This window comes from Trichoderma evansii (genome assembly GCF_050947405.1).
Source record: "Trichoderma evansii strain SZMC 28006 chromosome Unknown GGI43scaffold_2, whole genome shotgun sequence".
NCBI classification, from domain to species: domain Eukaryota; kingdom Fungi; phylum Ascomycota; class Sordariomycetes; order Hypocreales; family Hypocreaceae; genus Trichoderma; species Trichoderma evansii.
In genome coordinates this window covers 1,642,969-1,656,786 of record NW_028145204.1, presented here as the reverse complement: position 1 = coordinate 1,656,786, position 13,818 = coordinate 1,642,969, and the positions used below count along the sequence as shown (strand labels likewise).

The following is a 13,818-nucleotide window of genomic DNA, read 5'->3' as shown; positions in this document are numbered from 1 at the left end:
CTCACCAAGCTATCCTTCATAAGCTATAATAATGTCGTTCTCCACCATCAAATCATCTCTGAATGGTCGAATCGTATAGCGGTTAGTACACACGCTTCACACTAAATAAACGAGTGCGCGTGAGATCCGGGTTCGATTCCCGGTTCGACTAATTTTTTGCATTTCTGGAATGAATTAGAGACACTTTGAGACCCAGATGCTGTTGGCGAAATGAAGACGCAAAATTAATTTATAAAGCGTTAACAGCAATGCTACACACGCAATAGAAACGGATCCAAGTTTAATTATTTTTTCAGTGCTAGGCGTAGTAAAAAGTACTTTATTGCCGGACTTGGGAAAGGAATTAAACTCTTGATGCCCGCCCAATGCGTTCATAATGGTGAGCAAAGCTGCTGCACCGATTGAGGGCACTTTGTTTGAACGAGGCCACCTATTTTAATCAAAGTCAGCCGATGATCAAGTTCAACAGAATCGTTCGAAGCCGCCTAATTTGATCAAGGCCACTTAGTTTGATCAAGGCCACGTAGTTTGATCGAGGTCAACAGAATCGTCGAAGCCGCCCAATTTGATCGAAGCCGCCTACATGTAATTTAACCAAGGCCGCTTAGGTACCTGAGTACTCAGTAGGCAGACAAGCAGGCGGGCAAGTTACTTGGGTAGGTTCCAGTGCTTTATTTATTTTCCCACTTTTGGCAGCCACCTTCTTCTATAATGAAACTTATATCATTCATTTGATAGCTAAGAAATAGGGGTTTCTCTAGTACTGAGTATATTGAGATTTTGTCAGAGCATTATGAGGCTATAAGTCATCTTTATTAAGAAGTGACATCAAGAAGTATACGTCTGTTGTACATTGGGGCAAAAACACCATTGCAATACATCAAAACGCAATAATAAAACACCAAAAACACGGTTTCTTTCTACATTGCGAAATTGCCAGTCGAATTTTTTTTAAGCTCAGGATAGCGTTGGAATTTTGTCCCATTAATAAGAGCAAAGCTGGAAGCATCTCTCCTCGGTTAGCACCTTCTCAAATCTGCTTCGCAGCTTTGCTCAATTAGATGTAGTGGAAGAATTATTAGTGCTCGGCATAAGAAAAGGATTTGTGTGGTAGAATGAAGTAGATGGACTCTTGTGGCTAGGCGAAATATAGTTCTGTGTATTGTGATAAAGATTAATCTATTGTGGTTGGCGTTTATTCGCCCTAGCTCCCTGAGGTCTCTTGTTTGCCTCATTCTTCCATGTAGTTCAGCACGTTGCTTATCTCTTGAACGTCCAACTCGGCGGCTTCTTAGTTAATCACCTTGTCAAGCATGCTCATCATGAGTTGGAGTAATCTCGCGCTTCCCCGGGCATTTCCCTTATAGCCATCCTGCTTAACGAGGATATCTCCTGGTGCATTCTGGAGAGAAGCAGGTCGAGCTTTTCCGGCGGTGCGTTTCTGCTTCTTGGCTTTTTTGCTTCTAGTGTGGGCGAGCAGGGGCGGTCTAGTGGGCCGCTCAGAGGAGATTCTTTCATGGAGTGGTTTTCTGTTGACTTCCCATGCTGGAGCCTTCCTCGGCTTGTCCCTACATATGTTGTTATTTTATACGTGTTTCCTTGTTAATTCCCCTGGGTTTCCTTTGGGGGAGACTCTGCTTGGCTTATTTGTTATCTGTGCCGCGGATGACGTTAGCGACAGGAATGGTAATCTTGGTGACTCCGTTGACAGTTGTCTCGACCGGGGCATTGTAGGCCGCGCAGCCGTTGATAAGGAGGGCGTCAGTGAGCGTCAGTGTGGTGGTTTGGCGAGAGGTCATGGACAGGGCGACGATTTCCGCCGTGAGAGTTCGTTGGCGACCAACCGGCGGTGTCGTACTTAGCGGCAGCTGTAGTCAGGAGCTGCTTTAGGGCTCTCGCCGTGGCCAATTGTGGAGTAGATCATACCACCCGCAGCGCTTCCATGATGGTATCTTATTCGTTAAGCATGGGCACTCTGGGGGTGAGCTGCAGAATAGCTCCCCTGGAAATGCCCAACATTCCCATAGATTGAGTTAGATAAACCACTGGCGCCATATCGCGGAAAGTGACTGCTATAACCATCAGTTTACATACTTGTAGCTATACTATTAAGACATTACCAATGTGGTTATCTCCTTTGGAAGGGTTTCGGGGTGTTTATATGTGGACCACCCAACGATTATCGTCACAACATGTGCGAGGCGACATGGTAGAAGAAGCACAATCCAAAGCCAGATCCCTTGAATAAATTCGTAAAAGGATAAAGTAAGGTGGCAAATAATACGTGATAGGTTGAAACTTGAACACTTCATGGGTTGAGGTCGAAGAGATGAGTGATGGTAGAAGGCTTTATTTCTGCAGAGTTCGGTTTACTATTCATATGTGCTGAAGTTATCTTTTTCAGCTATTTAATAAAAAGATCTAGTACCATTCGCCTATTTATTCTATCTCATAACATAACTCTATAAAGGGAAAACTCTTGCTGGAAAGGTTTAATGTCGTGCGGCTAGCTAAATAACCTGAAATATATGCCATTGGTAGACTCTTGTAATGTAAATTAAGACGGCTTGATTTATTCATGGGCTGTGCTATTGCAGACACTAAAGGTTACTTAAGCGGTGACATGAAACGAAGAAAGTTAGCCGTGATATATCGCGGCTGGAAACCCAAAAGGCACAATTTACCTAATTCTATCAAGACTTGTAGGCCATATAGCTACTGATTATATCTATCTATTAGCACGCCAGTAGATGCTTATGCTGCCGGCTTTTGCCAAGAGACTGGCGTCTACTACATATAGCGGACAGATATAAATTATATGTATTATATGTTGAACTTGGAAGAGGAAAATAACTTGATTGTTTGTATTGTAATGAATAAGAGAAAGCTAGACTAGTTAAGAATATATGCCTACCAAGTGTCATATGACTAACCCACTGGGGATTCCTTCCCACACACCCCCTAATCGACAATGGCGTAGTCGACGTGTCGGTTTGTTGATCAGTCAACTGCCAAATTGTAGAGTATTATGTGTCGACATAAGTTGTCGATATAAGGTTGTCGACTATTCGACGTCTTCGTTCTCGGACATGAAGCGGCCACCTCGTGTAGGTATCAAGGAGGGAGGAAGAGCAGGGTGTCTCGAATTAACAACCTTTTGATTCAAATGGTGGACATCTCCAGCCGTTTTCTCGGCAGCAGAAATCGCACGTTATTGTCGCATCGACAACGCCTCCATCGAGTTAGTCGTTTCGCGCAATTTCCTGAACAGTTCGGTTTTCATGGAGGAAAAGAACGTGTTGACTTGGCTGTCGAGTGTTCTTGTATAATTGTGGAGGTGCTCTTCCATGCGTAGTTCACTTGTCTTATTCTTAATATAGTTCTTACATTGACGCTGGGCCTTGTTGACGTGTAGCTCTATTTTATCTTGTAATGTTTTAATGTATAATGATGTCTGTCTCTCATGGTTGTGGAGTAATTTCAGGGTGAGTTGCTTAATGTTCTTTTTACAACTGTGTAGTTATTAACTGATGTTTGCTGCAATTTGGGCCTTAGAGGTAGTTATAATTTTATGAAAAATTGCAGGATTAATAAATGGTCTAAACTCGCCGAGTAGGACCAAAAAAAAAAAAGAACCGTGTAAACGGTGATACATTGGACATTCCCCATTACACAAATCTGGTGTTTGCAGTAGAACCGTTATTTGTGTACTGGAAGGAATAGATTCTAGAACGATATTTGGGGTCACGTTAGCCTAGAAGATAAAGTCGGTTGAGTAATTGGTGTATATGAAGAGGAGGGAGCTGAAGTTTGCTAGTTGAGAGACCTGACTATAAGTATAAAGATATATACTATTTATTCCACTGTCATCCACTGCTCACTATTATGTCTCCAGTAAGTCCTTGAAGCACCCTAAAGTATACCCATCTAAATGGGAATCGGTCATTAAAATTAGTACTTTATTGGGACGCCACAATATTCTTACAGGGGAAAATTCTCGAGAATTTCCTGGCATTTCCTTAACTAAGCTCTGGGAAATCCCCAAGGGGAAGTCCCTAGGAAAGCATCGGGAAATCTCAGGAAAAAGGCTCGGAAATTCTAAAGGGGAAATTCCTGGGAAATCACTTGGAAACTTTAGGGAAATCTCAAGGAAATCCCCCTCAGGATTTTCCAGCCTTTTCCCTAAAGTTTCCGAGTGATTTCCCAGGAATTTCCTCTTGAGTCTGTTGCGTCTTAATTCCAAGCTGGAAAATAATGCATCGTTTCCTTCTCTAGCTACGGTTGGGACATTTACGCGTTTTCGGGGAATACAAGTTTGGAAATTCTTTGCTTCATACCTGATTTTCTCTGTGATTTCCTTTAAGATGCCCGACCAACCAACCAATTTTAGCAATAGTAGGCATAAAACTATAAAGTAGTCGGTGCGTAATGGATATATACTACTCTATTAACCATATAATAATATTAGTATCCCCATCTCCCATTATACATGATTATTTCTTTTCTTGTGCCTCTGCAGCAGGCCAGTTGTGGCAAAAGCCTCGCCGCATTCATTACATGAAAACGGTTTTTCCCCTGAGTGAACTATAGCAATGTGTTGCTTCATATTCCATGCTCTTTTAAATGGTATGCTGCAATGGGGACAGGTAAATGCATTGTTCCAATGCACTTCCTCAGCACCAGCTTCCTCAGCACTAGCTTGCTCGGGAAGAGCTTGCTTATGGTTCAATGCATCTTCAGGTTGCAAACTGTGATTTTGTCGGCAGTGATTCAACAGCAAACCAACACTTGAGAAGTCTTCATTACAAATAAGACATTGCTGATGAAGGATATTTATAGAATCCGTGGAGAACCAATGCTCAATTGATACCAGTGGCATGTTGAAAGCTAGTAGCGGTAGTTTAGGTATAGTAGCAGAAACTTGACATGAGTTCCAAACAGAATCTCCAAGCCTTTCATCAACTTTCCAGAAGGAGTGATGCAGCGGAATGTGATGCAAGACTGCATATATCCAGTGCCAATCGGCAACTGCATAGTTCTTCATTGCAAAATTGGTAAAGCCTGTATCAAGTTTAACAGTTTGTAGTGACAGGTCAATATGCTGTAGCGGGTTAAACAGCTCGCCATTAGTTGGTAGAAAACCAAGAAGCATTGCAATACCATGGTCAGGGCCTTTACATAAAGACATTCTCAAGCCATGGCGTACCCATGGTACCATAGGAAGGCCCCACCGATCTAACATAAAGAGCCACAAGATTTCTAACTCGCTCGCCGCTGGATTAGCTTTCTTATAATCAGCGATTTTCTTGCTGAAATAAGCAGACATCCAATAGATTATAGTATTCTCATTAAGATCAGACTCCCCATGCCCTACCGCTTCTGCATGTCGATTGCATTGGTCTTTCAGAGCGCGTACTAGACGACGGCCAAATTCAGTAACTGCATTCCAGTCCCATTCATTTTCTATGGCTTGGGGCTGTGATAGAACATAAAATGGATAAAATATCCTCTCTGGTCGACCAGGGGCTGAAATTGTAAGATATGTGGTAAATTCTTCTTGGAAAAGACCATATTTCTCTCCAATTATTATAAGTGTATCCAACATCGCAGGGCCAGCAGTGATTTCTCGACGAGATGCTTTCGCGAGAGGCTTTCTGCTGCTGTGGAAGAGCTCTGTGGCAGTGATCCCAGATAGCCATTGGTCGACAATAGGACTTTTAGCTCCAGTCCTCATCACCTCAAGGGCCACCATCTGTTGCTCTAGTGGCCACTTTTCCCACTTCTTGATTTGATCAGCGTGTGGTAGTGTTAGATGGAAAATATGCTCCAGTGTAGCAACATTACAAAGGGCATTATAAATCCACGTCAGCTGGGACTGGCGAGCTTTAGGATCACTCTCTCTCATGCTGTTAAACCATGCCGCTATAAGCGGCAGGAAAATAATAGGACGTCTTCTCCTAGCGTTGTTCATAGAGGCTGCGACAAGACATACATTTGGGTTGGCATGGTATGCAATACGGTCGCCTTTTATAATGTATGGATAAATAGCCTCCAAGGATACACGACGGGGTCCTTCTGACCATGCCAGCTGAATTCCACTATAGTCGCAGACTCTTGTTACTGACTCGCTGTTCTTGTATAAAGAGCTTTTCAATGTTTTAAGCAGTGCTTTTGCATCCACTTGAAGGGATTCTGGTGTTGCATTAAGCAAAGATTTATCAGTCTCTCTTTGGTTCTTATCAATCATGGTCTTGATATGATCTTCGGCAGCTCTTATTAGAGCAGTCTCAATAACTTTTTGAGCTTGCAATGGTTGTGGCCCGACCCGAATTATAGTTGGTGCAGTAGATAGAGTTTCGTTGCCGGATGTAAGTTCCTCTTGTCGTTGACGCTTATTTTCTCGTGAAATAAGTGAATCAGGATGGGAGTTGCTCCGCTTCAAAGTATATGAATCTGGAATGCCATGTTAATAAACATGTAGTATAAATGATTGCAAAATAAGAACTTACCACTGGATGACATGATGAATATACGTAGAGAATAGTATAATAGCTGGGGAGAATATCTTGACTCAAAGGTGGGTAGGGGCACAAAGAAGGGTAGCTAGAGAGAAACTGGCCTCGTACATAAATGAACACAGGATATGTAAAATAAGAAAAGCGAGAGATAGAGACACATCTAACTGAGAAACAGAGGAGAGACGTCACAAATCTTTTGGAAGACCATGCCGCTTCACGCACAAAATGGGCACAAGGCAAAACTTCACGATATACTACTATTAATGGTCTAATTAGATACAATGCAAGCCATTACTTCTGCTTTCTTTTTGTATAAGGCACTATCTAATAGACCTAATAACTATCCTTTCTTCTAGATGATATCACTGATTTCCAACAGCTTTATCTTGATAATTAATAAATCTGATGACTGTACTCTCTCCTAGATAATACCGCTGACCGCAATAAAAGATGGAAAGAGCAGACGCTCAAAGAATATAACTGCCCACAATCAGGAAGGATCACCCCGCCCGCAAGAGTAAGAGCCCAGCCGCGTAAAGAACGGGCACTGGATGCCTAATCGGACAAAAGAATAGGGAATCCCACTCTGTCGTAATAACCAGGCGGATTCCCTAGCAAAGTCACAAGAAAACTCCAGACATAGAACAAAATTTCCCAAGCCGGATTTCCTTAGGCAATATACGGGAAATCCCCGCTGTTGTCTTATCAGATTACTACACTCGGGTATACTGGTGCATTCATAGTTAGTACTGGGTACCCAGTAATCACAGACTTTTCACAGGCACTGGATTCATTTATTTATTATTTACAGAGATAGCGGGGAAAATAGACATAATTCTTTCTTTGCAGTGTCAATTGATATGCAGAATTAATATAGGAGAGCTCCTCGAGTAAAATGCAGCCCGTAAAATCTCCAGGCGATTTCTAGAATTTTCCTCGCGGTCTCCCATGGATATTCGCCTAGGAAACCGTAAAAATCATCCTGAAAAAACCAAGGGAAATCGCCCGAAAGACCTGTAGGTCTTTCCCCAGAATATCTCCAGTACTCCGGTAATCAATCCGCGAAACTTCAGTAAATTTTCCTGGAATTTTCCTCCAAGGTTTATTGTATAAAGAGTGGAAAAAGTTGGATTTTTTTATACTAGCTATCTAAGTCTTTTATATAAGGGGAATCCCTAGGAAATCCAGTGGAGTTCTTACCAGATTCTCAGGGTATTCCTCGCAGATATTTCCCGTGGGTTTCTATGGCTTTTCCTTGGTAATTCCTGTAATATTCCTTCTTTGCGTATTAGTTGCCTACACCGAACAAAAAAAAAAAAAAAAAAAAAAAATAAGCCGTCCTTGACGTATTCCTACATAATCCTACACGTATTGCCTATGAGGTTCCCCTGGTTTTCCTGGGATGAACTCGCTTTTTCCTAAGCGGTGGAAGGGCGTTCGCCGATGTTTGCGACGGGCACGGAAATCTTGGGGATTCCGTCTATAACGGTCTCGACGGGGGCGTTGAACGCTGCGCGACCGTTGAGAAGGAGGTTGTCTTGCAGTACAGTCGTAGCAGACTGACGGGAAGTTGTGGCAGGGGAAATAATTTCCGGCATGAGAGCGGTTATCGGTGACCATCCCGCAGTGGTATATTTCCGGCCTGCTTCAAGAAGGAACTGTTTGACGGCCCTGACAGAGCTCAGCTGTGGAGTATTTCGAACGATCTCGAGTGCTTCTTTGACTGGGTTTTGCTCCACGACCACCGGGACCTTGGGGACGAGCTGGAGGATTGCTCCGCTCGAAATCCCGAGCATTCCCATTGACTGAGTCAGGGAGATGGCGCTTTCCGTTTCTGCGATGACTGCTTCATGAAATTTACCGAGCTGTTGCGCCACTTCTTCATTGAGGGTGGGGATTGCCTCCTTTCCCACGTATAACGTAGAGAATTCGACTCTTGCTGTGCCATTTCCCCACTGGTCGTTACAAATATACGGCTTGTCTTCTTCCCTGCGCGTGCCTAGGGAAGTCCAAGCTCGAGGGTCGTCAGCTTCCTCTTCCAGCTCTTCCATGAAGCGATTACGCTTCCGGGAGCTGCCCAAGGAGCTCTTTCGAGAGCCGCTTGCTTGCGGGAAAAGAGTTCGTTGGGTTTGTTGGGTCGGCGTAGTTTGAGAGTAAACAGCGAAACGAGATTGCCCTGCGGGTATTTCCTGCGTACGAAAACTTTTCTCGTATTTCGCGATGTCTTCTTGGGTTCCGAGGTAACGGAGCATTCCTCTGATATCCGACAGGTCGTTATCAGTGATTCCATCCGGATCGTCAGCGATGCTCCGGAGCGTGGTGGTGACAATGTTTAGGAGACCGGCCGCCCCGTGCGCGTTCTTATGGTCTTCGCCAGGGATAAAGCGCAAGTTTCCCGGTGCGCCCTGGAGGACAGCTGGGAGATCTCGGAGAATTATAGGGGAGTCTGTGGAAGTTCCTGGTGTTTGGAAGTCCACATTGCGGTTACGCAGTGCTCGCGAGCGAGTGGGAGTTTGAGCTTGCTGCTGGTTCATTGCCGCAAACCTGCCGTTGGCTTCCCTAACCATGTGTTCTTCTCCAGCTGTTTGATCAATGTCGTCGGTGTGGATGAATTGGTTTATATCCCTGAGGAGTCCCGGGGAATATTGGTTGATGGGCTGGATTTCTTGAGCGGGGGAGAAGGATAATTCGGTTGTCGTAGGTAGAACGTTGGAAGTGTAGATACCGTCCTCGGTGACGGTGCCTTTTTCCCAATCGTAGCCCAGGCTGTTGGCGTGCTGCCGGTATAGATTGAGATCGCCCGGATTTCTTTTTCGCCACTCGTTGAAGTGGTCCACGGCCGACTTCAGGCAATCTAGGAGAATGTCTTCTCGGCCGTATACTTCCAAGGCCCTGATATACCCTTCTCTGGAAAGCCGGGGGGGGCGTTTGGAAAGTGGTGCAGAAAAGGCTACTCGGAAGGCGTGATCTTTGGACGGGAAATGGTGAGACTTGGGAGGTACTTGGAATTGATGCATTACCATCCGCTTGGAGATGGTGGTAAGGAGAGTGATGTAGGAGGAAGCTGGTCAATTCAACGTGATGGCGAGTTCGCGTTCTCTTTGTTTTCTCGCAGAATTCTGTTATTTTCTATGGTTTTCCGCCTGGGCGTTGCCGAGCAGCAGTAAATCACTGGCTGTTTATCAAGTGACAGAGATGTCCGGCAGCTGGCGGATTTCGTTGGTACAGGAGAATGATGGTGGGGGCATTGCCCCGTTGTGTTGCCATAAAGAGAAGAAGAAGGTAAAAGGGCCAGAAAATGGAAAAGAATAAGAGAAAAGGATAAGAAAAAAAAATGAAGAATGGCATTTGTGGACTGGCTCAGCGGGTCTTGGCCCCTTCCTTTTCTTCGGGGAGCTCTTCGTGATTTTTGCCACGGAGATATGTGTGTAGGTTTTCTGGATTCATCTCTGAGATTTCTCCTGGAAATCCCCATAAGACGGATGCGGGCTTTTGTGCCTTGAATTCCCTCGTGAGTGGTCGCTTTTGGACGTCAAGATTTTTCTTGGAAATCCTCTAGAGAAATTCTCAGGCTTTTGACGAGGATTTTCTGGATTTTTCCCAAGAGTATCCTGTAGGTGATTTCTCTGTAAGTTATCAGAGAAATCTCTGAGAAAGCCCAAAAATTTCCCTTCTATAATGTATACAGAAATCTTACTATAGAGATGAAAACTTTTCATCTTTCACTTTATAACCGACATAAAATATTCTAATTCCTCATACATCATCCCCCTATTTTCTTATCCAGCGTCCTTGAAGTCTAATGGTGCTGGTAGGTGCTCTGTTAATTACATTTAAATATCTTACCTACTATCTCCCCATTTATATATATGTTGGTGATATAATTAGCGAGTGTGGTATTGTCATATGAATTCTCCTCCAACTCTATCACCTTCGTTGCTTGTTCTTTTGCTGTAATTTGAGAAAAAAAGAATCTTGGCTTTCTTACTCCTGTCCTCCTTCTATCTTTGTTTTATATAGGTGATATGAGGTTCTTTAAGTTCCTTGGATACTGTCTCCTGTTCTATTGAATCTCAGTTTGGATAAACGTGTGTGTAATCTCAGAAGTTTATTGGATTGGATGGGAACCATTTGTACTCTTCAGGGAGCTTTGCGTTTTTAATTTTATATTTTGGCCTTAAAACAATTGACTATTATCTAGTCGTAGCTGTTCCGTATTTAAATCTGCAAGCACTTTATTGCAATTGTAGAATATTCCGCCCCCCTTGCTCAGATTAGTGACAAGGTCAATATATCGTGGGAGGCAGAACTAACCAATATCACAAGCTTCTTTCAATATAAGTGCAACTTCAGAAGAATATGCTATGTCAAGATTGCGACGAATCAGCAATATGTGTTATTAGAAGTATGTGTTGATCTAGAGAGTGGGCTATCTCAGAAGCTTAAATAGTCTCAGGAGCCATATCGCTGAGAGTAGGGTCATTCATTGTTCCTTAGAGGATCTCTTTAGTAGAACGAGAATAGGACCAGAAGCAAAATGCATAGGTATCCTTGAGTACTAAGGATCTGAGACACAAGTACAATAAGTTATGAGAAGGAAGCAACAGAGTCTCAAAGTGGACAATAGCGGATGCTAAAGTTCGAATCTTGTCGGCGGCGTTACAGGTAATGCTGCAGAGGGTAATAGCGAATGTTCACACGGTAGATGTAATTTTAATACCTGAGATATTATCAAGAAGTCGCGTTAGTTGATTGACCGGAATTTAAATCACTCAGTGCTGGCTAGCGTTGCAGAATTGGGGCTTTGGTGTCATTCTCCGTTTCTGAGATATTGAAGTATTACAAACTGCGACGAGGAAATGTAGGCAGCATCAAGCCCTATTCCAATATCACTTAGTATTGGCCAGGCATCGGGAGACTGAAGAACCGTGTTGGGTGCAGCTGTTGGATGCAAGTTGTGGATGGCCAGGAGACCCACGTCTTCGAACTCATCTTCGGCTGTATTCTGGGTGAATGCTTTCTCAGCCGGCTGAACAAATGCCCCGATGATGGGGACACGACTACAATGTTGCGTTTCGAGCGTGATATCGCCAAAATGTATCACTCTGAGGCTCAGGAGAGTCAAAACAGAAGGTGGATAGACCAGGCATCAGAAGTCGCATGATAATCTTTTCGATCCAGTTCCATTCTGCGGATTAAGCAGTTGTGAAGACGACATCATGAGAAGAGGGTTTGTGTAGAGAGAGATTCCTTGGTTGGTAGTTGGAAATCTTGACAAATGCTATGCATATCACATTCATGTCAGTTTATAAAGGGGGCATGCACAAGAATTTCGGACAGTTAGCTAAGACGAAAGTAGAAGAAAAGAAGGTAAAAGGTCTCTGCTGTGTAAATTCATTCAATTCTGGTTCAAGCCCCTAATTTCCCCAGCGAACAAGATATTCAATCCAGCAATTACAATAAGTAGGACGTCCATAGGTGGCGTGCAGTCGGGCGATTGGTACAAGGCCGGCATTAGAGCATGAAAAGGAGTTGTTTTATAGTGCCTTGCTAAACCAAGTTTACACTTCTCCTACAGCAGCGTATAATGCTTATGGTTCAACTTCACAAAACACAAACAAAGTATTATCACTCTCTGAATGAGTTTGTTTTACAGACATTTCTCTCGTCTATAGAATCATCCGAATTGAGGCGGTATTCGAAAAAGTCTATTGCAAGATTCTTGATGTCGCGTGGGCAGTTGAAAAAAAAAATGTACAACACAACACAAGAGCTGACAAGAAACAAAAAGACAATAATTAGTCGAACCGGGAATCGAACCCGGATCTCACGCGCACTCGTTTATTTAGTGTGAAGCGTGTGTACTAACCGCTATACGATTCGACCATTCAGAGACTGTTTGGTGGTGGAGAACGACGTAAACATAGATGATGAAGGATGGCTCGATGAGATCGCGAAGAGTTTTTATGGAGTACCATCCCCGCACTCAAATCTTCCCCTATTGGTCAGCACAGGCAACCGCTTAACCGCGCCGCGCCCCCGCTCACTCCGGCTCCGTGTACTCAGCCATTATACGTTTCGACCATTCAAAAACTTTTGATGTTGCAGACAGCATCAATCATAGCTTATAGAGGATTGAGATTTGAGAAACGTCCAGTTTCGACTCCTAATGAGAATATTATCTCTCTTTATAAATCTTGATATAACAAACCTATGCTGGCCGTTATATAATTCGGCCATTTGCACATTCACCACTTCAAAAGGTGGCCATCCAGTAGCAGACTCAACTCCATTGAATTATGCGACACGTACGTAGGTTGATATTATTTAAACGCCGAATCAATCCACGGGGCGTTGAATACCGATCTAGAACGTCCCCTCAGTACGAAATTCCTAAGTACATGCATCAACTTAGGTAGCTAGGTAGCTATATGGAAAGAACTGAATAAGTAGGAAAACATCCAATAGAATCATAAGCGCCTCTTCTGCTGAGGGGCATAACCGAAGAGGTTTCACAAGAACAGGGCCACTCATATACATTGATTGGCTAATATAGACATCTGGTATCTTATGTCGTGGGCCTCATCTATAGTAGATAGGTCAGTCACCAATTGTGCCCGGTTTCTAACAGTGTGCAGTGTTGTCGGGTTGCAGATTTCCAAGTCTCTGCTGGGCGAGCGCACGAAGTGTGCTCTCTGTCCTAACCCACATGCATGTCTGTTAAGGTATTTTCTGTTGGTAGAGGATGTAGGCCTGGATACTGAGGCTTTCTCTCTTTTTAGATCCTCACGATTGGTGATATGTGATATCAAAATCTCCATCGATCGCCGGGTATTTATTTTCTTCTCCATCTGTTAGAGCTGCTCTCGCTTCACACGCGACAGATCCGGGTTCGACTCCCGGTTCGACTACGCTTTTTTGCTTTTGTTTTGCTCTCCAGCTCTTAGAATTGGAGTGTTTGGGATATTTACTTGTGTGTATGTGTGGTGTTGAGACTTGCGTGTACGGCGCAGAGACTTTCCACGCCAAGTTTTCTTTTTGGCAGGTACAACCGACCTCTGACACGTGCTTGCAGATTGGATGACATGACGGGACTTGACATGCACAAGATCAGGGTTCGATTTTTGGTTCGACTAATTTTTTGCTCTCCTGGAGCGAACTAAACCATAAGATCCAGATGCTGTTGCGAATTGAAGACGCAAATTTTCATTATAAAGCGTTGATAGCGATGCAGCACACGCAACAGACCCAGGTTACTACGACTTTTCTTTTGACTCTCCAGCTCTTTTACGGAATCAAG

At 43.7% G+C, this 13,818-nt stretch overlaps 1 protein-coding gene and 2 non-coding genes across 3 annotated transcripts; 1 reads left to right on the top strand and 2 right to left on the bottom strand.

Moving 5' to 3' along the window:
* The first annotated feature begins 64 nt into the window (after nt 1-64).
* On the top strand, nt 65-151 carry GGI43DRAFT_t32. The gene has a single exon. It is a non-coding gene; the product is annotated as a tRNA-Val (tRNA).
* A 7,785-nt stretch (nt 152-7,936) lies between these two features.
* Nucleotides 7,937-9,535, bottom strand: GGI43DRAFT_429600 (uncharacterized protein; the record flags this gene model as incomplete). Its single annotated transcript, XM_083209137.1, has 1 exon — nt 7,937-9,535. The coding sequence occupies one exon, from the start codon at nt 9,533-9,535 to the stop codon at nt 7,937-7,939; it is 1,599 nt and encodes a 532-aa protein (XP_083065068.1).
* A 2,782-nt stretch (nt 9,536-12,317) lies between these two features.
* On the bottom strand, nt 12,318-12,404 carry GGI43DRAFT_t20. Its single transcript has one exon. It is a non-coding gene; the product is annotated as a tRNA-Val (tRNA).
* Nucleotides 12,405-13,818: the final 1,414 nt, after the last annotated feature.